Raw genomic sequence first — 24,902 nt, forward strand, 5'->3', positions numbered from 1 at the left:
CACAACTTTGAATTTGGTCTTTTGTGTATCGGTGATGATTGGAAATATTTCTTTGAAATTCCTGACAATTAGTTTCAATCATGTTGTTTAGATTACGAAGCTGTTTTTCACATCAATTTTTGTTTACTTGATGACATTGAAGAAGGAGACTCGACTTACGTATATTACCCTTATTCCCATTGTTACTGATCATTGCCAGCCAGGCTGAATTGAGTTTTAATCCATTGGGTTTTATCATGTGCATTTCATCTACATCAACAAGAATTTCATGGACCTTTTTATGTACATGGTTCCTATAGCAGATGTGTTTCTACGTCCTACAACACTCATTACGGAAGAAAACGTGATCGGTATTACTTTTGACTTGCTCAAGATGATATCAAGATCAGTTAGTATCTCTTATTCAATTCAGCATTAACATATTTCGTGAATTTGACCAACTTTTGATCATGCCAACATATCACTTGTATTCCCATCGAGTTTTATTTTCAAGAGGTCTTGTGACATCATACAAAAGTTCTGAACACTATGAAAGAGCTTCCCTGACCAGAAATCTGAGTAGAAACCACATGAGATGATGAATGTACTATTAAATGTTTTACAAACCAGTTATTCTGGTGCTGAACCAATGTTGTGATCAGATGGTTTCCATTTATTAATCCAAGATGAAGATTTCTTTCCACATAAGGGAAGCTGAAATTTTTAAATAACAAGAAACTAGTGGAGCCAACTAAAGTTGAATGACAGGTTGTTGTTCAAGATCTGATTAGATATGGAGACATGAAAGGAATTATGATATATCCTCCTTATAATGTGTTGCAAGAGTCAAATCTAAACATATACTCATATCCTAATTAATCCATGCTGAGTCAGGTATATTTACATCTATATTCTTCAAAGATTATAGATTCTCTCTTCAAAGATGAAAGCTTTATTGGATTTCTACACAAGTCCAAGCAAAGAAAGTTAGTTTTATCCAAGACAAAATGGGCATCAAAGTCATAGTTCTGACTACTGCAAGAGTTCCATAAATGATACATTTCTTCTGATACTTTCATGAAACAAAGAAGACACGAAGATACAAGTTGATCAGATGATTCTTCAGAAATGCAAGCTTGATAGCATAAGTTTCTACACTAATCTCCAGAGGTAACCCTGGCAATAAATGATGAAGTAAAGGAAGACCAAGTTCACCACGTTGAAGTCACATGAAGATTGGATCATCATTTATACATTCATAAGAACATCATTAGCATAATAGAAAATGCATTACATTGATACATTTGATTGCATTCAAACATGAGGTTTTTACATATATTCAAAGAAGATTCATGATGAAAAATACCTTACAAATAGAAGGTAGAATTCAAAACCTCAAATGCAGGAATCACAAAAACACATAAAGAATAGATGGTTGCAATCCACAAAAGAAGTATTATTTTGGGGCATGTTACCCAATCAACCAAGTTATTTTGAAAAAAAATGAGAAAAAGATTTCCAAAATTTTTCATTTAATCTTTTCTAAAAAAATGAAATTGTTGAATAGTAAGAAAATGATTTCCATAGTTTCTTACTTAGTAAGCTATTTCCCACATCTGTAAGACCTACAGTGCATGATGTTTTCAAAAAGCCTTCGGGAGCTTTTTGATGTTTTTAAAGCCTCCGGGTCATCTGTAAGACCTATAGTGCAAGATGATAAGACCTCAGGGACATTCATAAGACCTCTGGGCATAATGTTTTCAAACATTTCCAGGTAGAGTTCATAATGAGAATAACTCATCTGAAGAAGGAAGAAGAAGTTCATAATGAGCAGTGCCAGGTAGAGTTCATAATGAGAAGAACTTATCTGAAGAAGAAAGAAGAAGTTCATGATAAGAAGAACTTGTTCAACCTTTTGCTTTAATTCATCACTCGATGGATTATCATTGCCAATTAGAGTTCATAATGAGAAGAACTTATCTGAAGAATGAAGAAGGGGTTCATAATAAGAAGAATTTGTTCAACCTTTCGCTTTAATTCATCACTCGATGGATTAGCTTTTCCAGAGAAAGTTCATAATGAGAATAACTTATCTGAAGAAGAAGAAGTTCATAATGAGAAGAGCTTGTTCAACCTTTGTATGACTCTATCACAGAAGGAGATAGATCAACATCAATATTTCCAGAAGTGTTCATAATGAGAAGAACTCATCTGAATAAGGAGAAGAAGTTCATAATGAGAAAAACTTGTTCAACCTTAATTTAATTCATCACATATGAAGTTGAATTAACAATACCTCTTTTGATGATCAGCATTTCCAGAAGGAGTTCATAATGAGAAGAACTCATCTGAAAAAGAAGAAGAAGTTCATAATGAGAAGAATTTGTTCAACTTTTTGCTAGATTACATCATAAAAGGAGATAAATTGTCATCCCCAGTGGAAAAGTTCATAATGAGAAGAACTAATCCCAAAGAAGAAGAACTTGTTCAACATTTCCATCATAATCAAGTGAAGTCAAATGAAAAAAAAAACTTATTGTCTTTTCATCTTTGCCCTATTCTCGTTAACACAAGAATGAACAAAGAGGGGCAGTTGAAGACACTAGTTTTTTATTTCATTTGTTTTATTTATTATTATTATTATTTTGTTTTAATAATATTATTATATTATATTATATTTATTAAATAATTAATTAATTTTAATACATTGCAGGCCAAAAACCATATGCCCGATTACAAACCAGACTGGCCCAAACCTAATAATAAACCCTAAACCCGATTAGGGTATCATCTCATCTTCTCCCAGCCGCCATCAATTCACAGCCGTTGGATCTGGCCATGATCCAACGATCCTGATGATTCCAGACAAAGCCCTAGGGTTATGATACCCTAGGGCAACCATGTGGCGCCGCCTCTGCCAGGTGTCTCATCCCGCCGTTGCCGACGCTCCACTGTTACCACGACGCCTCTGAAGAACACTCCAGAAGCTCTGCTTCCAAGACTCCGACCATCCACGTTCTTGCTTATGGTGAGTCATCGCCATAGCCATGGTGACTCACCGAAAGTTATCCATCCGACTGGTCCAAGAACCACACCGTCGATGGCTATAAAAGCCATCGACCACCTGCAAAGAAAGGAAAAGGGGGAGAGAGCCACAGCAGATATACAAAGAGAGAGAATAGACCAAAGACAGAAGAACAACCAACACCAATCAACAGCAGCAAACAAAAGGAAGAGAAGAGATCGAGAAGACTTACCCTCATCGGAGCCTCTATACACCGCCGTAGAACCGAACGTTCAAAGGTAAAAAAAATTATATCTACGCCGATCTAAAGAGATTTAGGGAAAAAGGAGACCGGAACTGTCCTTAGGGTGTTCAGATCTCTCTTTTGGAAGGGTTTTATAATTTTCCGGCCGCCGTCGACGGTGGCCAGCGACGGATCATGGCTGTCGGTCGATGGCTAACTCTCTCTCCGGGGAGAGAGTCTAGAGAGAACAGAGAGAGTTTTCTCTCTTAGAGAGAAAATTAAAGAGAAGAAATGAGGGTTAGGCTCATTTTTAGACCGGTTAAAGGGTTTATAAATCCCTCCCCAAACGACGTCATTTTGGGGAGGGATATATGTGTAATTTCAAAAAATGGAAAAACTTTTTCCGCAATACCTGTCATTCTGTAAGTTTGTAATTTAGTCACTGAAAGTATTTTTTTATCATTTTAATTTAGTCTCGTAATTTTATTTTATATTATTTTAGTCCTTATCTGTATATATATAATTAGGGTAAATATCTAATTTAGTCCCTTACAGTTTAGTAATTATTATTTTAACCCGAATTAATTAAATAAGGCTAAATTATATTATTAGTACTCAAACCTTTTATTATTCGAGTTAGAGCCTTTAATTTTAATAATTAATATTCTAATCACTAATTAATAAAGGGATAATTACACTATTATTAATTATTTTTATAATATTTCGAGTTATGTTCATTAATTTAGATAATTTATATTTTAATACTATAAGTTTTTAAATTCATTTTATTTTGGTCATTTTATTGTAATTTTTATATATATATTTTTATCATTTATTTTTTAATATGTTTAAATTAATAATTTATTTAATTATTTATGTATTTATTATTTATGTTTTTATTCACTAATATTTACATGAAATACAATATTATAATTTGATTAGATAACAATATTTATTTATTTTTAAATATTAAGAAATGGCAGTCTTAAAGCAATTGGATGTCCATTTTCTAATATTTTAAATAATTAAATATATTACTTTTATAAAATATATCTATTTTAGATAAATGTTTTAATATTTATTTATTTTTTAATATTAAGAAAAGAACTGTCTTAAAGCACCTAGAAGCCCTTTTCTGATATTTCTAAATAAATAAATATCTAAGTTATATATATAAATTAATAGATTTTCTTAAAATTATATTAATAAATTTGAAATAACATGACTATAAATTAAATATATTTTTGAATTTTTAAATTTCTTATAATAGAGACAATTTATAATTAATGGGTACCAATTTTGGGCGTTGTGTGGGTGCTAATCCTTCCCCAAACGTAATCGACCACGAATCCCTTTTTATTATTAAAAAGAATGAATTTTTGGTTAAAACGCAGACCAGTTTATCTTTTAACTGATGTTTTCTTAAAAACTATTTTAAAAGATAATTTTTAGGTATTCGACCTACCTGACTCAAAAGGTCGATGGCGACTCCCTAAACATTTAAAAAAACATTTATTCACATTATTTTTTCGCCAAGTAAAAATTTCGTGCCCGGACGAAAATCGGTAACGACAGTGGGCAATCATATTTGACATGCCCCGGCTTTTTGCATTCATAGCAAATGATTGGGTCCTTGTTCATTTTTGAGGCCTTCATTTCGTTTGAATTTTCTTCCTTGGTAAGGTCTCATCATTTTTCTGAACCGTTTGGCAAACAATGCCATTTTCTCGTCATCTTCATTCGAATCACTCTCATCTTTTGTGGATTTGAGAGCAACTCCAATGTTTTTCTTCTTCTTCTTCTCCTTTGGTTTTTCGTTAATCTTATCGAGGTCCACCTCATCTTCAAGCATCATTTCATGAGTGAGGAGAGAACCGATTAGTTTTTCAAGAGTTAAAGACGTTAGGTCCTTTGACTCGATGATTGCCGTCTTATTTGATTGCCATGATTTTGGGATGGAGCAAACTAACTTCCTCACAAGCTTTTCATTTGAAATGATCTCTCCATATGATTTGAGACCATTGACAATCGTTGAGAATCTATCCGTCATAGCTTTGATATCTTCATTTGGTTTCATCCTGAAATTTTCATAGCTATGCGTTAGAATACTAATTTTAGATTTTTTTACCTCATCGATACCTTCATGAGTGACTTGAAGCTTGTCCCATATTTTTTTGGCGGTTGTACAAGATGAAACTCTTCTGTATTCATCTGGTCTAAGAGCACAAAATATGATATGAATGGCTTTAGAGTTGAGCTGGAACAATCTTGTCTCTCCTTCACTCCATATTCTTGGATGAGTAAGAGGCTTGATATATCTATCTTCTACAACATTCCATGCTCCCATGTCACTTGCTTGAATGAAGTACATCATCCTATTTTTCCAATAGGCATAGTTAGCCCCATTGAAGAAAGGAGGCTTGTTGACGGGCATCGAATCGAGACCGGAGTCGAAGTTTGAAGTGGAGGCCATTGATGACTTTGATTATCGATGTAACTCTTCCCGAATCGACTCAAGAGGCAATTAAACCTTCAAATGAGTTAGGCTCTAATACCAATTGTTGAGTTAATCGATTGACGGAATCAGCCAAGAGGGGGGTGAATTGGCAATTAAAAATTTGGTGGAAGCTTTTACAGAAAATTGAAAGTAATTACACAGCGATTTAGAGTGGTTCGACTTTCTCAACCAAAGTCTACGACCACTACCTTAGCTATCAACACTAAGGATTTTCCACAAATTCACTAATTTGTCTTTCTTTTGAGGACAAAGAGTAACCTTACAAACCCTCAAGAATTATACCCCAAATTCTTGAGAACACTCTCTCCCAAAGAGAACAATATAAATTTGCAAACTTACAAGGAAATCCTCACAAGGTAGATTGTTTGCACAATTCTAGAATAAAGAAAAGAACACTCAAGAATGAATACAATTGAGTACAATGAGTGTTCATGAAAGAAAAATGAATATTGAATGAAAAACTAGACTTGAAATGATCAAACTTGAGGTTTGATGCTTTCTCTTTGATTCTCTCTTGATTCTAGTTGCTTGTTGTTTCTTGTTGTTGATCAATGGCTTCTAAGCTTGTTTAAATACACCTTCAAATGATTCTAAACGTTGGGGATGATTAGTGGAGTCAATAGAGTCGTTTAAGTGTGAAAACAATTAATTAAAGCAGTTGGGAGCGTCAGTGCATCGATGCATACCCTAAGTGCATCGATGCATACCCTAGGTGCATCGGTGTAAATTTAAATATTTTGATCGTTGGACTCTCAGTGCATCGGTGCACTAAGAGTGCATCGATGCATCAAGTGCATTCGATGTTTCAAAATAGCCAGAGTGCATCGATGCATCAAATGTATTCGATGTTTTCATAAAATCCTCAGTGCATCGGTGCATGGTATCTGCATCGATGCATGAAATGCATTCGATGTTCAATTTAATTCATGGTGCATCGATGCATGAATTGGTGCATCGGTACATCACTCTGAAAAATTGATTTTAGGCTTGATTTTGGTTCAAAATACTTTGTGAAAATTGTTTTAAAAATATATTAAGTATAACACACAATTTTACACATTTAGTAAGGTTTGAAATTGATCTTAAAAGACTTGGAGTAATAATTTGATATTCGATTAATTGAATCGAATATACTTAGAAAATCATTTGTAAAATCTTAAAATTCATTTAAACTAATTTGTTATATCGAAACACAAAAATGTTTTCAACAATAGTCATTTTCTGCTAGAAAATTGACAGCATTATGAGATGGACGTTAACATGTTGACTGTGATATGATATAATTTTATCCCAAAATCTAAAACGACTATCATATCTCAGTCAATAAGTTAACGTACTACTCAGGTTGTCATCATTTTTTAACGAAAAATTACGAGTTTCGAACATATAAATAGTCGAGTGACCATTTTGTAACTTTTAGTAGTGGATGTACTCAATAAAACAATATCATAGAGTAATGACTATTTTATAACTTTTAATAGTAGGAGAATCAAAAAATAATACTCTATAATCGAGAAACCATGTGTACTTTACCTACCGTTTTAAATATAGAAAAGTAGAACTCTAAATGTGAAAGGGACACTGTTCACTACACAGCCTCAAATGCTCAAACTCTATTCACAAATTCTTTGTTTTCGATTATTTCCTTTTTCCCAATCTCCTTCGTCATTGCTGACGCAGGTAAATTATCTTTAATTTCCAGAGTAAACGCTTCCATCTTATTAAATCTTTTGATCTTTCTTGGAAGTCAAACAGAGGCCGGCGCTTATTAATTTTTTGGTTGTTTCATTTCAGTTTCTAACAAAGTTGTTTGAGATAAGCGATCATGGCAAGGAAGATGTTGGATGATGGAGAATTGAGCCAAACCAATCAAGAGGAATCTCAATATGATTTCGACTTGTTTGTTATCGGTGCGGGAAGTGGTGGTGTTCGCGCTGCCAGGTTCTCCGCTAACTACAGAGCTAAGGTGTGTGTTCTAATTTCCGCTCTCTCTTCGTTTGAGCATATTCACTAGATTCGAAGAAACGAAATTGCACTTTGTTAATGTTTAGTTGGAGAAATATGGATTTCATACTTTAAATGTGGTAATCGATTCTGAATGGGATGGTTTGATTGTGTTCTGTTTATGTATTTTCATTAAGTTAGCAACGGTGAAGAGTATCACTTTTTAAAAGAGATTATATTTCTTAAATTAGCACCGGTGAAGAGGATCATTTTTAAATGGGATTTTGTTTTGGTTTAGTGTTCTCAGGGGATGCTAACAATAGAAATTAGGGAAAAGAAAAATTTTAGAGCGTCATTCCTATATGTTATTTATTTTTTGGGTGGGATAGTGGTCTGGTGGCTTCATCAGAAGTTTGAAATTTGTGTTTATGAATTGTTTGAAGTCAACATATATAATTTCTTTGCTAGCTGTATAGTTTGATTAAGTCTAAATCTTTTTCGTTTTCATAAATATATGGGAATTGCATTTTTTTTGAAGAAAAATCAGTGCTGTTTTCTGTGTTTACGGTTAACTTGTTGATTGTTTTACTGTTCTTTCTTCATTCATTGAATTTTGATTCCTAAACGTTTTTGTATTTTCTGTTTCTGCTGTGATGGAGTGTTAGTCATTTAGCTTCTTGCTCTTCTTAAACTTTGTTTTCTTAAAATTTATTGACTCCTTTGTTACTATTTTCTATAATTTTCTTCTTGAACATTCATGTTTGTGGCTTAAAAATTCAAGTTTTTATTTATCTATATATTATTTAAATCAATTTTCACATTTGAAGGTTGGGATTTGTGAGCTCCCATTTCATCCAATCAGCTCAGAAGTCATTGGAGGAGTTGGTGGGACGTAAGTTATCATTTTTATAACTCAAAAATGGTTTTATTAAATTTCTTTATGCTGCTGTGTTTGCTTATAACGCTGTCTCAAATTTCATAGGTGTGTTATTCGTGGTTGTGTTCCCAAAAAGATTTTGGTATATGGTGCCACATTTGGAGGTGAAATTGAGGTGAGATAGTAATGCTTATCAGAATCACAATCAGCGGAAAATCTATGAATGATTGAAAATTTTGTTTCATGAGAGATCTCTTTTTAACTATCTTGGTACATCAAGAGGTTTGCTTATGATTCATATGTGATTCAAGCATGTAAACGTATTCAATAATCTGTTCAGTAACTTCTTGTGTTATGGTTGGTGAACATTAAGAGTTTTGGCTTTTGGCCTTCCAAATTCATCAGAATTCTCATATATCTATAAATTTAGTTCTGTTTTCAAGCATATAAGTTGACCCTTTGACTAGATTTCTGCAGGCTATGACCTCTCCGATTGAGAATAATATATACTGTTGCACCAGTCCACATGATAATTCCATTCTCCATCTTGATATGGCTCTAATTCTCATTTTGTTTGATAAATAAAGATGTGACTGAAAAAGTAGAAACTTCATCATGAAAACCTTGTTACATTGTTGTTAATAGTTCTGATTCGGATGTTTAGTTGATCTTTCTCAGCCTTTTGATGTTGCATTCTTTTTTTAAACATATGTTATGTTTTATTTTGACATGAAGTAACCCAAGGTTTCTGGTTAGCCAATTGGTTTCAAGTTTGATAAGTGTATTTTTCTTTCCTGTTTAGGATGCTCGAAATTATGGATGGGAGGTGAATGAGAAACTTGATTTCAATTGGAAAAAGCTTCTACAGAAAAAGGTGCTTTGCAGTTTCCGTGTGTTCCATATTTTTTTATTATCATAGCCATTATTGTTATTGTTATTACTTTTTAGATTTTACCTTTTTGAACTTGTAGACTGATGAAATAATGAGATTGAATGGAATTTACAAGCGGTTATTGTCAAATGCCGGTGTTAAATTGTTGGAAGGGGAGGGAAAGATTGTAGGTCCAAATGCAGTTCAGGTGACACAACTAGATGGCACTAACATGTCCTATTCTGCGAAGCATATATTGATTGCAACTGGAAGCAGGGCACATCGTCTTTCCATTCCTGGGCAGGTATATACACTGATATCTTCTAGAATGACCAAAAGTTGATTCAACATAATGAATTGGATACTCTAGTACGATGGAGCTATATTAATGAAAGTAGAATTTGTTTGTTGCATCAAGTTTTTGCATAAGAAAACCCCTTATAAACTGCCTTACATGTGATTCATGACTGGAAATTTATTTTGGAAAACATATTTTGGTTTCATTTTTTCATTTCTGTTAGTTTAAATGAACAACCAAAAAGTGTCAAGAGGGGGCTGAATTGGCTTTTAAAAATTTTAATGAAGGCAAGGAAGAAATAGAGGCAATGGACACAATAAATTTAAAGTGGTTCAACCCTAATTCTCTACTCTACTATCTTATCTTTCTCAACGAAGGTTTTTCTTAAATTCATTATACTTTTCAACCTTTGAGGACAAGATTTAACCTTACACAAATTCCCTTAAGATTTCTACCCCAAATATTAAGAATTTATCTTAAAAATGATTACAAATAAGCAAACTAGAAGAAACCTCACAAGGTGGATGTTTGCAATCACTAACCCTACAGCAAACACTCAAATGAATAGAATACAAGAAAACTCGTAACTGTTTGAGAATCAAACAAGATGAAAATATTGAAAAATGAAGCACAAGATGAATTTTTGGCTCTTAATTGTTGGTATTTGCTTTCTTGATCTTGCTGGAGTGTCTTGGAACTCTATTTATATCCACTCTCATAATATATCTGTTTGAGGTTGTTGGGAGTGGTGAATAATCGTTTAGAGACATGAAATCAGTGCATTTAAGACATCTTGCAACAGAGTTACCAATACCTTTTAAAAGGGTATCGATACATTTGGCATTTAATGCCTATATTTGTGACCCTTAAGCTAAGGTATCGATACATAAGGGTAAGTATCGATACATGAGCAATGATATTGATACCTTTGAGATGGTATTGATACTCGGGCTATTTCTCTTTAAAAAATCAAACATCAAACCAGAAAACGGTATTGATGAAAATGGTTGGTTCATTTATGACTTCTAAATTGGCCTGACAAATACCCTTTATAACTTTATAAGAGTTGGCATTTATCATCCAAGCCCATTCAGGAATCTATTTTTCTTTTTAAAAACCATTCTTGCATATTTAGTGAGTTTTTTTTTTTTTTGATAGAAGTTGGAGGTCTCATTAAAAACACCCTTCATATTCTTCCACATACTTAGAAGTATGTTGAAGAACACTGGAAGGGAGAAAAGAGTACCTCATATTTTATTAAATAGAAGACCAAGTACAAGTGGTAACACCGAACCCTCAAAGGGGAATAAAAACCAATACATACCATATCACCTAAAAATCTTACATCTTCAAACAAAAAGCCCCTAAGACAATAACCCTATTTCTAAAATACACCTCAAGATGTAAGATAACATAGCAAAACAAAAACCAACAATTACAACCACAAACTAAAAAACGCCTCTGAATACAGCTGTCAAACATGGTTTTGAAGTCCTTTTTTTTCAGTTTCTCCATTTTTACAAAGCATTTTGAACGAACATAATGGAAACGTCTTTTATTTTTCATCATCATTCTGACCTACTTTAATTTTCATTTCCTAGAAAGCATCTACTATTTTCTATGATAAAATTAAAAATTGGAATTGTTTTCTTAAATAAAATGCACACGGCATTTCTTGTTTTCAGAATCTTTCTGTAGTCACAGAATCATATTGCAATTTTCCTCCAAACTATGGCCTAACCTCTTAGTTTCTACTGAATGGTTCTTGTGCTTCATTGTTCAGTCTTGTTACTAGTGCCAGAAATATGACTAATTTTATAGACAAGGTGAATGGTTACTAGATCTGATGTATTTTTGAGTGAGATATCACTGTTAACATTCTCCTGGTTTCTTAATTCTCCCACTTTTTGATGTTTTAGGAGTTGGCCATAACTTCTGATGAAGCTTTGAGTTTGGATGACTTACCTAAGCATGCTGTAGTATTTGGAGGAGGGTATGATAGATCTCCTGATTCGTTTGTTTCCTTTCATCCGCTTCGCTTGCTAATGCTTATAGATGCTATGTACTCTTGTCCAGGTACATTGCTGTTGAGTTTGCATCAATATGTAGAGGGTTGGGAGCTACTGTAGATCTTATTTACAGAAAGGAGCTTCCTTTGAGGTAATTATTCAGTCTGATCCAAGTTAATTTATAGTGTTTGATAGAAGTCTTATGGCCATGCAGTTGTTTTAGATTTGTTCTCATGAAGTGTTTTGAATTTTCTGCTTCATACTTTTCTGTACCTCTGATGTTTGTGCTGGCATTTCAATTGGAAGTTTACATTATCCCAATCTATTATTGATATTTGCTAATTTATAAAAATATTTAAAGATACTTATGAGAAGATTACCGGGCTGTTATCAAATAGGATCAGATAGGCTTGAGTTCTATAAGAGAATACTATGACCAACACTTCAACAACAACAAAACCCAATTCCCATATGCAATGGGGTAAGGGGGAGGTAGGATAGTAGGCTGCCCCCAACGCCAGGTTGAGAGTAGCTTCCGTGGAAGACCTCCGGCAGTCAGAAAATTAAAAATATAGATAAAATGCAATGCATATATAATAAATAAATACATAAATATATAGTTGAACAGTATTCATATGCAGTCATTAATACCATATGCGCATCTGTAATAGGCAATAATCCCTGCAAATAGACCCCTGCGAAAAAATCTCTGCATATAGACAAAAACGTAAGACCCGACTAAATTTAAAAGTGAAGAGAATGATACACAGAAGTTTACGATAGCAAGCCCAGAGGATTTGACGATGAAATGAGGGAAGTGGTTGCAAGAAATATGGAAGTAAGGGGAATAAATTTGCACCCACAGACAAATTTGACAGAGGTACTCAATTGCCAATTTTATTCAATTTGCATCTCCTTTATTATCCATCAATATCTGTTAAAACTCCACCAATTGATGTACTTTTATCTGTGAATTCAGTTGATTAAAACAGATAATGGCATAAAAGTTATTACAGATCGTGGTGAGGAGTTGGTAGCAGATGTTGTACTCTTTGCCACTGGTAATCTAAATCCATTTAAAGATTCAAACCTAATATTTTTCCCACTTCTTATATTGTAACTTAGTTTATTCTGTTCTGTTTCTTTCTCCATATTTTGTGGAATTCACTTTTGATGTCTAAAAGTAAAAGACATGCTTTTTCTATGTAGTGGATGAATAGCAATAGACATTGCATTGCACCGGTTTGTGTTTTGGCATGCTTAGGTGCCTTTTGGGCGCTTCTTACTTCTTACCATCATCTAGAAACTAATGTCTGCCTACTTGCTTTATTTATGCAATCTATCAAAAAATTGCCATTTAGTTCTCTCCTATGTGCTTATATTCTCCATGAGATGTTCTGCGGTCATTTAACAATTCCATAATCTTGAGGATGGAACTTACAAGCAATAGAGTGTTTTTTCCCTTTTCTGTTGGATGCAATGAAATGGATATTTGCATGTTTGTTTTAATTTTCTCTGTCTGTAGGATTTGAAAAGTAAACATTAATACCTTGAACCTTACTCTACTGCTCTGTTTCTTTTAGAATAGTTGGACTGGATGATGAAACTTATAGTAGCATTTTTTTTTTAATTTTGTTAGATGCTATAATTTTAGATCTTCGATGTTTGTTTTAGTTATTACACTTTGTAGGATTTAAGTAATCATTGATACCTTGAACCTTACTCTACTGATCTATTTCTTTTAGAATGGTTAGAGAGATTTTGACTGACTTGCTGGTTCACGCTTATACAAGTACTTAGTCATGCTTTATGTTGGAAAACACGAATGGAATAATACTTCTTCAATTTATATTCCACTCAGAGTAAGGTATTTATACATGTTATTGAAACTAGAAAATGAAAAGAAAATAAAGAAAACCAGATCTAATTTCTAAAGGTACGGCATACTCTTACAAATCAACTTATTACTTCCCAAGATTTCTATGGACAGCCTGTATCATAGCACTCCCCCTCAAGCTGCAGCATGGATGTTAATCGTGCCCAGCTTGTTACAAATATAATCAATCAAAACCCAGAAGTGGCAAATATGGTACACGAGAATACAGGCAAGACTAATTGCTATACAGCTACAATCCTGTAGCCAAACAGGACCGAAACATCTACAATTCTGTAGTCAAACGACCCAGTCAACTAAAATCTCTGCAGCCAAACATCACTATAACAGCTACAAACCATGTAGACAAACACCAAGGAACCGTCGGCAACAACTCCAATCGATCACCTAACCACCAGGGGTCGGTTGGAATCGCAAATTGAAACCGGAGAAGAAAACCAGTGCACAGAAGCAGCACCATGCACTTCCATACGTCAACACGTGAAGAAGAGTAAAAATCTTTGATCAGCACATGAGGCTTACACACTTGCACTCTGGTCACTTGAATCCACAAATGGCTGGATCAACACTGACACTCCTCCCTATGCCGTCTGTGAGGTCCAAAAAACACTCTTCAAAGTGACCTATGAAAATCTCGACATTTCACGATAAAATTTGCAAAACCCAAACTCTAAAACTGAGCCAAATGGCTCTGATACCTTGTAGAAAACACAAATGAAAAAAAAAATTCTCCAATTATATTCCACGCATGTGTTTATACATGTTATAGTAGCTAGAAAATGGAAAAGAAATACAGAAAATCAAATCTAATCTTTAAAGTTATTCCGACAAATCAACTTATTACTTCCTAACACTTTTAAAGGTCCTGGCTAACATTATTGAATGTTCTTTGATATCTAAATCTGCATTTGATGTTTCAAATTTTGATTTATTTTTACAGCTTGGTCTTATGGCCTGTTATATCATTGAGAACATACCCCATTCTTTAGAGTTATTTTAATTTTTGCCATTAGCTTGATTTTGTGTTGTTTTTAATTATTTTTTACAGGCAGGTTACCCAATTCAAAAAGGTTGAATTTGGAAGCTGTAGGTGTTGAACTTGATAAAACAGGAGCTGTGAAGGTTATTTTTTCTATGCTTTTTTATTCTTGTTTCTTCTCATCAAACATCAGTAATTTTTTCTATAATAAAAGTTGGCATCTGCACTCTTCCATGGAAATGTCAACTGGCATGGCTATGATTTCATTATGATTGATCTTACTAAAAGGTAAAAGCATGTGTTTTGATGTTTTGTTAATTTTCTAATTTCTTGTTCCTTTTGGATAAATGATTGACTGATTTGCAATATTATTCTCTGTACATGTTTAAGTAGATCTGCTTGTGGAAGGAACCATGTCTAATTCTTGGGTTTATATGTAGAGCTAAGATGGCCTTCTTTGAGTGGCATTGTATGTGGTGCATTTCCTTTTGTTTGTGCACTTGTTTTGGCCATATAACATATATTTGATCTTCTTGAAGGTGGCTTTCCTTTAAAGAGTTTTTTCGGATATTTAATTTACTTTAATCATTTTAGCTATGTACTTTTTTCTCACGTTATCTGAAGAGTGAATACCATTATTGCATAACCTACTTCAATTTTTGTTACAGAACTGAGTTCTACCATCTTCATTTTGCAGGTAGACGAGTACTCACGCACTAATAATCCCAGTATATGGGCTGTTGGTGATGTTACAAATCAGATGAACCTGACTCCAGTGGCCTTAATGGAGGGAACTTGTTTTGCTGTATGTGTTCAATCTGATGCCCTCTCATTTTCCTGTACCAAAGATGGTTTTTCTTTTTCTTTTTGTTCCATTTGACAGATATAGTTACATGTTAAGCTTCAAGTTTTTGTCTTTCCCTTGTTTTAAATTTTTGTTTAAACAATGCTTGCAGAAAACCCTTTTTGGTGGGGAATCTAGCAAACCAGACTACAGCAATATACCTTGTGCTGTGTTTTGGTAATGTCATTTCCCTTTTACGACATGCTTCTTGTGGTGGCATGGTGTATGCTTGTAATGATTTAAATTAAAGACAATGAAGCAGCCATGATAAACTATTTTAATTATATTTTTTCTGAGGACTGCAGGATTTAGAATTCTTGTAGTTTGTAGGTTTTTGGTCTGTACTTAAGAGAGGATTGTACATTGTTGTTGTTAAGTGCCTCTTTTTTTTTGGGTATATATGCACATATTTTTCCTTGGATGTATATATGCACACATTCTAATTCATTGTTATATGTTCCTTTTCCCTTTTAGTAAATTAATTGCCATGCCGATTCACATTTTTGCAGCATACCACCACTTTCGGTTGTTGGTCTCAGTGAAGAGCAGGCAATCGAGCAAGCAAATGGTGATGTTCTGGTTTTCACATCATCCTTCAATCCAATGAAGAATACTATATCCGGGTATGATAACGAATTGAGATGCTATTGCAAAGAAAATTGAAATAAAATTTTGTAGTCGTTTTTCTGCCTGTCCCTTCTTTCTGAAAGAGCTCATCCACCACTTTAGTTATGCAATATCTTCATTTCCATTTTTTACTCTTGGGCCTAGGTTATGCAGACTCCGGATTTGATGTTGGTCCCAGAGACATCATGTTTTTTCAAAAGTTTCTTTTGTTAAAATATTGATAATAATAGTTTCAAGGATCAAAGCATCTAAATGCAAAAATTTAAGGTCTCCAACATGGTTTAGGATAAATTAAAGATACTTTCCAATGTGGTTGTGAGGATGCTATTTTCCATTCTATATAAAGTGTAATAGTTGTGATTTTACGATATCAATGTAGCCTGCTAGCATTTAAGGCATGAAGAAGTTGGCAGCAAGAGTTGATCTTTTCTAAGATCTATATATATAATATTGATTTGGATTGTGCTTGGGGTTATTTTGTTTTGGCTTCTTCATTAAGTGGCTTCCTAGTTAGCTAATATAATTTTCAAAAGCCTCTAGTTTATCTAAGATAATGTCAACTAAGCATCCAACACGTTCCATTATTCTCGACGAGTATTTCCATTTCCTTGCTCATTTGATCAGCAACCACATGTGGAATTCTTGTATATCTGACTGGTGTTTGCTTTATTTGCAAACAATAACTTTCTTGTTTTCTACTTCTAGACGCCAAGAAAAGACAGTAATGAAGTTAGTTGTTGATGCGGAAACTGATAAAGTACATGGGGCATCTATGTGTGGACCTGATGCACCTGAAATTATGCAGGTACTTTATTATATTTTAGTTGTTTTGATGTGTATACTTACCTCCACGTATCAGTTAAATACTCCTGTAACCAATATGAATATAGTTGGTAATGTGGTCTGGTTTTACAAATGCAGTGTGTAAATTCTGGCAATGCCCTAAGAAATTTTCTGGGATTGGCCTGCTGCATTTTCCTTCTAGGTGAAAATTTTCTTATCCATGAATGATGTTGCCTCTTTTGAGTGATGATTCAATCACTAAAGTATATTGAAAATCCTGATGTCAAAACGGATTTGTACTCCATTTCTGGCTTCTAAGAGATCTTGCATCCCTTATTAGAGTTAAGATGCACCGTCGTAGGCTAACAGTTGATGGTCAATTCTGTGATGAGTCAAAATATTATTAAAATGGCAATGATTGGATGATACCAATTCCCTTTTCCATATTTCTGCTTATCATAAGTAGCATTTATGAATTAGATGAACTATGATGTATGTTGTAGGCCCTTACTAATCGTTTTGTCTTTCGATAAGATGCATGTAGAAATAAGGTAAACTGCACTGAATGTTGATAATTCTAACAATGATGTTCTAATATTGCTTTTCCATTTTAGGGCATTGCTGTTGCTCTTAAGTGTGGAGCCACTAAGGCACAATTCGACAGCACTGTAAGTTGAACTTGCCACTAGATTCTTCTAGTTCCATTTACGCATTTCGATACCATGTTTGTCGTATCTATTTAACTTAGAGCTGATTTTGGCATTTCACTCTGAATTGCTTCTACTCATCTTATGGAGTAAGTCTTTTGAACTCTTTTCTACAGGTCGGCATACATCCTTCCGCTGCCGAGGAGTTTGTAACAATGCGTTCTGTTTCACGGCGTATTACTGCTGGTGGAAAACCGAAGACAAATCTGTAATAGATTTTAGTGCTGATAATATGCAGTGGAAAGCAACATTCACATTAAAGGGTATAGTACGTTCTTTGGTTTATCTTCTTTATTCACAATAATAAAGAAGGATCTTCCATTGTAGTTCAAATTGTGGCACCGGCTGTGTATTTGTTCTTGAACTTGTCTGGATTTCTTATTTCTGTAAGCAATGCTAAATATTTTTAGAATATCGTATTTGCATAATAGCAGGACTTTAAGAAGCAAAGTAAATACATCTTAGAAACATAAGACACATTTGAATATTTGATTCTGTTACTACGTCCAGGAGATGGATGCATGATTTTATATTAGCATTTGAACTTATAAAATTTTAGAGATAAAAACATATTATCAATAAAAAATACAAAAAAAAAACTTAAATTATATGTGAATCTAAAATTTGTAGGGTTACTATACCGCTAGTTCCCTCGGTCCATCCCCATGTACATCTATATGCCAAATTATGCTTAAAAATACTTAATGTGAAAATGGGTAAGTAACTATGTTTTAATCAATTTGATTGGTTGGGAATAATTTGCAAGTACCAAAAACAGAATTTTCTTTCAAGGGGAAATAAAGTTACTTTATACATCTGTAGGCCAAATTTAGTGGGGTGCAATGGTGTGATGCTCGTCCCATTGCAGTACCCCATGCTCTAAAACATGTACTAACAATCATATTGGATTTGTCAAAAGAAGTAAGAATCTCATGGATAATGTAGGAGCTTCTGAAACATGATGAATTGTGTGCTTTATTTGTGTGTAATTAGAGTTTCTTCCATGTAATATTCTGTTGTGTTTAATGATCATGACATTACCTAAACAACTGCTTTTCCTTCGCATACATCACAAGTAGCATACCCAAGGCCGTCACAGTATGGACAGTTTGCTCCCTCCTCCACCCAATCCAAAAACTGCATCAGCAAAAATCTAACATGTCATATCATCAATGTAGCTAAGCTAGAAGAAAATCTTTTGTTTCAGGATTCGAGGAAGAGGATATTTGAGCCCTACAAGTAGATCTCTTAAACAAAATCGTATAAAAAACAAGCAAGACCCCTGGTTACCTGTTCTTCAATGTTTGGTTCACCTGTTCCATCGCATTCTGCACTAGAGAAAAGTGAATGTGAGTAAGAGTGGTTGGTTTCGGGTGAACAACTGATGAACGTAAGGCGTCTAATGTTATAATATGCAATGGTCATGTCGAGCAATGTTATAATTGCAGTTATCTTCATTCTAAAAAAAACAAAGAAATGCGTCTAATTCTATTTACAGATCAGCTCCTTCAAGGTTCAATTCGACCCAAGGAAGAAATTGTTACCTGTGCACATTATTCGACCTTCTCCACGACAAGCATGGCACATTGTTTTGCCATCTTTGTTCTTAGTTTCTGAGGCTTGTTTATTCTTGTTAGTAAGTCTAGAAGGATCTTCCCACCGATTTTCTCCGAGAAGAAAAACTCGATGTTGAGATACCTCAGCTTTAGTGGAACCTTCCTCTTTCACAACTTTCTGTTCTATCTCCGAGATTTCAGTCAAAGAAGCAATTGCAGTTCCATTGGTCCCCTCCTACAGATAAGTCCATGAAACCAACTGATATCAAAAACGTCGCAATTATATCCGAATTAGCGGCGCTTTATACCCCGAATGCTGCTAAAAACTTAAAGAGGGAAGCTGGCAGCAACAGGTGCATTCATATCTTAATCCTACTGGTATGCAGAAGAAAAACTTTTGCCTTACGCGTGATCTCGAACATACCTTGTTCAGAATAGTTGCAAAGTTGGTTGAGCTAGAACTCCTGATTTTCTGTTCTCCGAATAACTTTTGAAGAAGTTCTGCAGTCATTATTCCATCTTCACGGGCAGCTATTGTTGCCTGTCAAGAGCAATGATTTGATCATGAATATCGTAGGTGAAATAAGAGAACAGGATAAGGAGCTTTGGCAAACTGTGTAACAAAAGATTATTTCACCCCCCTGCATTGATTCTCCCATAACAATGGAGAACTTTGTGTCCGTTGACAACACATAACATGATAATGGAATTATGGCTTACTTGCCAAGTTTTCACAGCACGCTCAGTCCCACTGGAGAAGCTGGAGAATTCCATGTCTTCCTCACCAGAGTAAAAACCCAGTTTTTCTAACGCCTCCTGTCATTATAAATCACCATAGCAACCATTCCAAATTAGGATGACACCATATCCATATCTACTTAGGCTTGTATACAGGGATGGACCAAGAACGGTCAGGTCGATAAAGTGCTTTTATATATATATATTTATTTATGTTGATATTCTAAAATTTTATAAATTATCTCCTTTAAAATTTGAGTAAAGTATACAAATATTATAAGATATTATTTTGTTGAGTTCATAAATTATTAAAAATTACAAAACGATCGCTTAATTATTCATACGTTTTAAACTCGTATTTTTTCGTTAAAAAAATAACAACGTTTGAATTGAACGTTAACATGATTCAAACGTTAACATGTTAAATGAAATATAATAAAATTATATTTTAATTATATTCTAAAAAAATTGTTCATATATTCACAAAATGAAAAGAAAAAAAGGCTTGGGACAGACCTGCATTTCTCGAACTTGATCCCCTTCGCTGCCTACTCTCAACGTTTCTATCTTCTTTTGAACCACATTTTCCTTGTTTTCCAAAATCTCAACTCCTTCTTCCACAATCACCTCTTTCTCTTTCACTTCTTCCAAAACCATCTCCCTCGCGCTCTCTCCGCTTTCCGCAATCTGACCCTTCTCTTTCAACACCTGCAGTAAAGCTCCGATACGGGATATCGTCTCCGAAGCCGAAGCTCCGTGAACCGAATTCTGGTTCTCCAAGGCTTGGATTTGAAGCTTGAGTTGGGAGATCTGTCGGAGCAGCGACTCTTTCTCGTTTAGCCACCGCTGCTCCTCTCTTAACCAGCGTTGCTCTTCTCGGAGCCATCGTTGTTCCTCGCGAAGCCACCTGGCTTCTTCGCGGTCGAAGTTTGAGGAATTGTTGGAAGAAGAAGAAGAGGAGAAGCAGAGGAAGAGATTCGAAGGAGGGAGAGAGAGAGATGAGGGTTTGGAAGGAACGAAATTTACATGGGAAGAAAAGTGAAGAAAAGGAGGGTTGCACGATAGAGGAATTAAAGAAGACATGGGAAGGGAGTTTGAAATGAAGTACTGAAGGAGATTGAAGATCAAAAATTGAAGAAGAAGAAGAAGCAAAAGATTGAAGATATATATTCAGATGATATAGAAAATATATTTGTAGTGTTTTTAAACCACACATTGGCCATGGCCAGATGGCTACTTGCATGGCGGGAAGCTTTATTAAATACTAAATATCATAATATTTTATGTATTAATATTTAGGGTAAATTATATAAATAGTCCCTCAACTATAAAATATTATTTTATTGAATCCCAATTATTAAAAATCATAAAATAGTCTCCCAATCATAGGGAGTTATTTTGTTGAGTCAATCGGCTATTAAAAATTACAAAATGATCACCCGACTATTCATTATGTTTTAAACTCGTCATTTTCCGTTTAAAAATTAACGACAACCTGAGTTGGACGTTAACTTATTTATTGAGATATAATAATATAATCTCATAATCTCAAACAACTATTATATCTCAATCAGCATGTTAACGTTCAGCTTAGACGACTGTTAATTTTTTAACTGAAAATTTAAAACATAATGAATAGTCAAATGACTATTTTGTAACTTTTAATAGTTGAGGGACTCAACAAAGCAACTTCCTATAATCAAAGACTATTTTATAATTTTTAATAGCCGAGGGACTCAACAAAGCAGTATCCTATAGTCGATGGTACTTTATTCTAATATTTAAAAACTTCTTTTTGACTTTAATATTTAAAAACTAAATATTAAATTATCATAATCATCTAGTTTTCATCCAATTTTGGGAAACAAATTTAATATTTTTTATATAACATCAAACTAACTCTTAAAATTAATTTATTAAGATATCTATCAAAATATTTATTTTTATACATAAAATTTCTCTATTAAAATATTAATTTTAAAATTTAAATTTTAAATGAATGATCTCCTTTCCATAAGCCAAACATATCATGGATAAAAATCTCTTTCAGTTTTCCCCTCTTATTAAAATATTAATGAACTTTAAAACGGCAAAATTAAGAAATTATTGTGGGAGGGGGGGGGGAAATTAGACAGATGCGGTTCGTGAAAAAATATTTAAGAATGTATGATATTCGTTATAATAGACATGAAGGTGATAAATGTTATAAAATATAATTAGATTTTTTTTGTTTTACCATAAATTTGAACTTCAAGTTGTCAACTTTATCGGATAAAAATAAAAATATATCGGTAATTTTACGGTAAATTTTATCTTAAAATTTTATTTTATTTATTCTAAAAATTATATAATTAATAGTAATTTTTAATTACAAATAAAAATATTATATGGTTTTTTATATTATTTTAAGCTACAACCAGAATAATTATGCAACAGAGAACGTAAGATTTCCAATTTCAACATAAAATATTACTCGGTTTACTTTTAAAAGTTACACACTTGATAAAAAATTTTATTACATTCGATTGCAAATTTTTAACCTTATATTAACCGGTATTTCAAACTTTTCAGATTTCAAGGGTTTGAAAGATGAACTGCAATTTGGTAGGCTGATTTGTTGTTGTAGGGTTCTTGAAAAAAATATTGATTGAATTAGGGTATCGTTGGAATTATTTCTCGAGATGATGTGATGCTACAGTAACCGGAGAGTCATTGGGAACACAATGCGTCTTCCAAGAACACAATGTGTCTTCCCCGTTTTTATGCGAATCTTGAACAAAGCTGAAGACGCAGTGTTCTCGGTGACTTTCCGATGACACACTGTGTTTCCGAAGATGCACTGTGTTTCTTGCAACTTTCGACGAGTACTGTAGAATTCACATTAGACCAGAAAATAATTTCAATGAGACCCTGTTTCAGCCAATAATTTTTTTCACAACACCATGGGAGCAAATCAACCCAGTTTGGTATGTTGTTGAAGAAAGAAAACCTGAAGTTTGGTATGTTGGTGAAGAAAGAAAACCTTTCAGGTAATGATGTAATTTACTACTTTAAATGATGGGTAAATTTAAATTTTCATCACTGAACTTGACTCTCTCTTTTATTTTACTCACTAAATTTTAAAAGTTTTTAATTTCTTCAGTAGATTTAATACATTAATTTTTTTGTCACTCCGCCGTTAAATAGTAATCGGCGTTGAAACGACATCGTTTAAAAAAATAATTTTTTTTATCAAAACGACGTCGTTTTGCATCTATATAACAACTCATTTATAACGCCGTTAGTAAGAAAACAACTAAGTGATAAAAAAAATCTAATATATTAAGTTCAGTGAAAAAATTAAAAAGATTTAAAGTTGTAGATGCTCTGTTTTGTTCGGGGCCCAGTCGAAACCGACCTGAAGCAATGAGAACCCAAGCCAACTGGAGGGCCCATCTCAAGCCCAATGGACAGCAGTTGCATGCATAAGGAAAAAGAAATTATTTTAGCAGTTGATATGATATGATAGTGGGGAGGTTAACTACTAAAAACTAAAAAGAGAACCACTGATCATAAAAAAGAAACGAGAGATATCAGTTTTTTTAAAAAGAAAAATTACACGGACAGAGGGAGATTAGCAAAAATAAAGTAATAAACAGAGGAAAACTATCAAGCATCACACAACAACAACAAAAATTAACCGAAAGAAGGAGATCATAGACACGCAGAAAAAAGAGAAGAGGGATATCAGCAAGGAACCGGGAGTAGAATCGAAAAAAACCTTCCTTATCGTTTCTCTTTACAGAAAATAGTAACAAACAGAAAAAAAATATTGTATTGTTTTTTTCCATTTGAAGATCAAAGAGGAATTCCTTCCTTTCGGTGAACCAGAGCAATACAAAGAGAAATTCAATTCATACAAGGTTTTTCTTCGTTGTTATTTACATTAACTTCTTATCTGTTCTTAAATTGTTTTAATTATTTTTTTTAAGTGCAAATCCAAAAATCTGAAAATAGAAGTAGATACCTTCGGTATAGCTTTGTTATTGAAATTGAATGGATCGTAGACTCTAGGGTTCCACTGCCGAGGTGATAGATCGCCGAAGTTGGGTAGGATTACCATGAGTGATTTGAGTCCTTGCATGTCATTTTTTTTGGGTCATGGGTTATCATCTATCGGGGTTTCAAAAAATAAAATAGAAATAAATAAGGTTTAAACTTACCGTAATGTTTGAGCACCACACCATTGTTGAACGGTTGAGCATAGCACAAGAGAGGACAAAGGTCATTGGAGAGAGTGAATAGTCGAGAGGTCAAGGAGATCTAGGGGCCATTTATGAGTGTTTGGTGATGTCAATACCGGATCGGGATTCTGGGGAGTTATTTGAACACTTTGGGGTTATTAGGCTCGGGTCTTGGTCTCACCAAATCACCAAAGAAGGCAACCGGAGTGTGGGTCTTGGCTATTTTCTGGTTATGGGTTTCGGTTGTGTGGGTTTGACAAGCGAGAAGGTGGGGAGAATGGAGAGGGAAAGTTAATGCAGTGGTCAAAGTTTGCCCAGAGCAGAGAGCACCAATACTCCTATGTTCGAAACCTCAAGGCAACGCATAAATTGAATTAAAAAACAAATAGGAGCGGCGGAAATGTTTGGTTTAGTAAAGTTACTTAAGTTTTTTTTTGTTAAGTTATATATTAAATTTTTCAGGTAAATTAGAATTTAGTCACTATAACTTTAGGGGTAAATTAGCTTTTGATCCTCCTAGGTTTAGCTCATGTTTATAATTTAGTCACATGTAGGGCTTGATTTTGATTTCTTTTTTTTTAATTTGACCCGATTTAGTTATTTTCATATTTCAATTTTAGTTGTAATTTTCATGAATTATTTAGGTTTAAGTCCCTTATATTTATTCTTGTTTTTATTTAAGTCATTGTTTTTATTTTTTTATTAGTATGTTTAACTTTATGTACGTTTAAATTTAGTCATTACATTTATGTATATATACTTTTTAAATTTTTAGTTTAGCATGTTTTGTTTTTGTTTTTATATTTG

General features: G+C 33.7%; 2 protein-coding genes across 2 annotated transcripts; one reads left to right on the plus strand and one right to left on the minus strand.

The window, feature by feature from the left end:
* The first annotated feature begins 7,425 nt into the window (after positions 1–7,425).
* On the plus strand, positions 7,426–17,809 carry LOC120178334 (glutathione reductase, chloroplastic-like). The gene is made up of 16 exons (XM_039184205.1): positions 7,426–7,711; positions 8,517–8,581; positions 8,672–8,741; positions 9,369–9,440; positions 9,538–9,741; positions 11,655–11,728; positions 11,812–11,895; positions 12,537–12,624; positions 12,724–12,805; positions 14,687–14,760; positions 15,315–15,422; positions 15,574–15,638; positions 15,971–16,084; positions 16,794–16,893; positions 17,486–17,539; positions 17,695–17,809. The coding sequence occupies exons 1-16, from the start codon at positions 7,571–7,573 to the stop codon at positions 17,788–17,790; spliced, it is 1,491 nt and encodes a 496-aa protein (XP_039040136.1). The 5' UTR covers positions 7,426–7,570; the 3' UTR covers positions 17,791–17,809.
* A 53-nt stretch (positions 17,810–17,862) lies between these two features.
* LOC120178335 (protein disulfide isomerase pTAC5, chloroplastic-like) lies at positions 17,863–21,030 on the minus strand. Its single transcript, XM_039184206.1, has 7 exons — positions 20,389–21,030; positions 19,855–19,950; positions 19,559–19,675; positions 19,123–19,369; positions 18,869–18,906; positions 18,620–18,715; positions 17,863–17,962 (listed from the first exon to the last, which is right to left on the minus strand). Exons 1-6 carry the CDS (start codon positions 20,953–20,955, stop codon positions 18,620–18,622), a joined length of 1,161 nt encoding a protein of 386 aa, XP_039040137.1. The 5' UTR covers positions 20,956–21,030; the 3' UTR covers positions 17,863–17,962.
* Between the last annotated feature and the right edge of the window lie 3,872 nt (positions 21,031–24,902).

This window comes from Hibiscus syriacus, unplaced genomic scaffold, assembly GCF_006381635.1.
Source record: "Hibiscus syriacus cultivar Baekdansim isolate YM2019G1 unplaced genomic scaffold, ASM638163v2 tig00112347_pilon, whole genome shotgun sequence".
NCBI classification, from domain to species: domain Eukaryota; kingdom Viridiplantae; phylum Streptophyta; class Magnoliopsida; order Malvales; family Malvaceae; genus Hibiscus; species Hibiscus syriacus.

What these genes read in the sequence shown, in the direction of transcription:
- LOC120178334 (XM_039184205.1), top strand. Translation starts at nt 7,571, where the DNA reads ATGGCAAGGAAGATGTTGGATGATGGAGAATTGAGCCAAACCAATCAA. An exon ending in AGAAAGGAGCTTCCTTTGAG is followed by an intron (nt 11,896 to 12,536) that starts GTAATTATTCAG and finishes TAGCAAGCCCAG; the next exon opens with AGGATTTGACGATGAAATGA. An exon ending in ATGAAGAATACTATATCCGG is followed by an intron (nt 16,085 to 16,793) that starts GTATGATAACGA and finishes TTCTACTTCTAG; the next exon opens with ACGCCAAGAAAAGACAGTAA.
- LOC120178335 (XM_039184206.1), bottom strand. Translation starts at nt 20,955, where the DNA reads ATGTCTTCTTTAATTCCTCTATCGTGCAACCCTCCTTTTCTTCACTTT. An exon ending in ATCAAGTTCGAGAAATGCAG is followed by an intron (nt 19,951 to 20,388) that starts GTCTGTCCCAAG and finishes TTATAATGACAG; the next exon opens with GAGGCGTTAGAAAAACTGGG. An exon ending in AACCAAACATTGAAGAACAG is followed by an intron (nt 18,716 to 18,868) that starts GTAACCAGGGGT and finishes TTGCTGATGCAG; the next exon opens with TTTTTGGATTGGGTGGAGGA.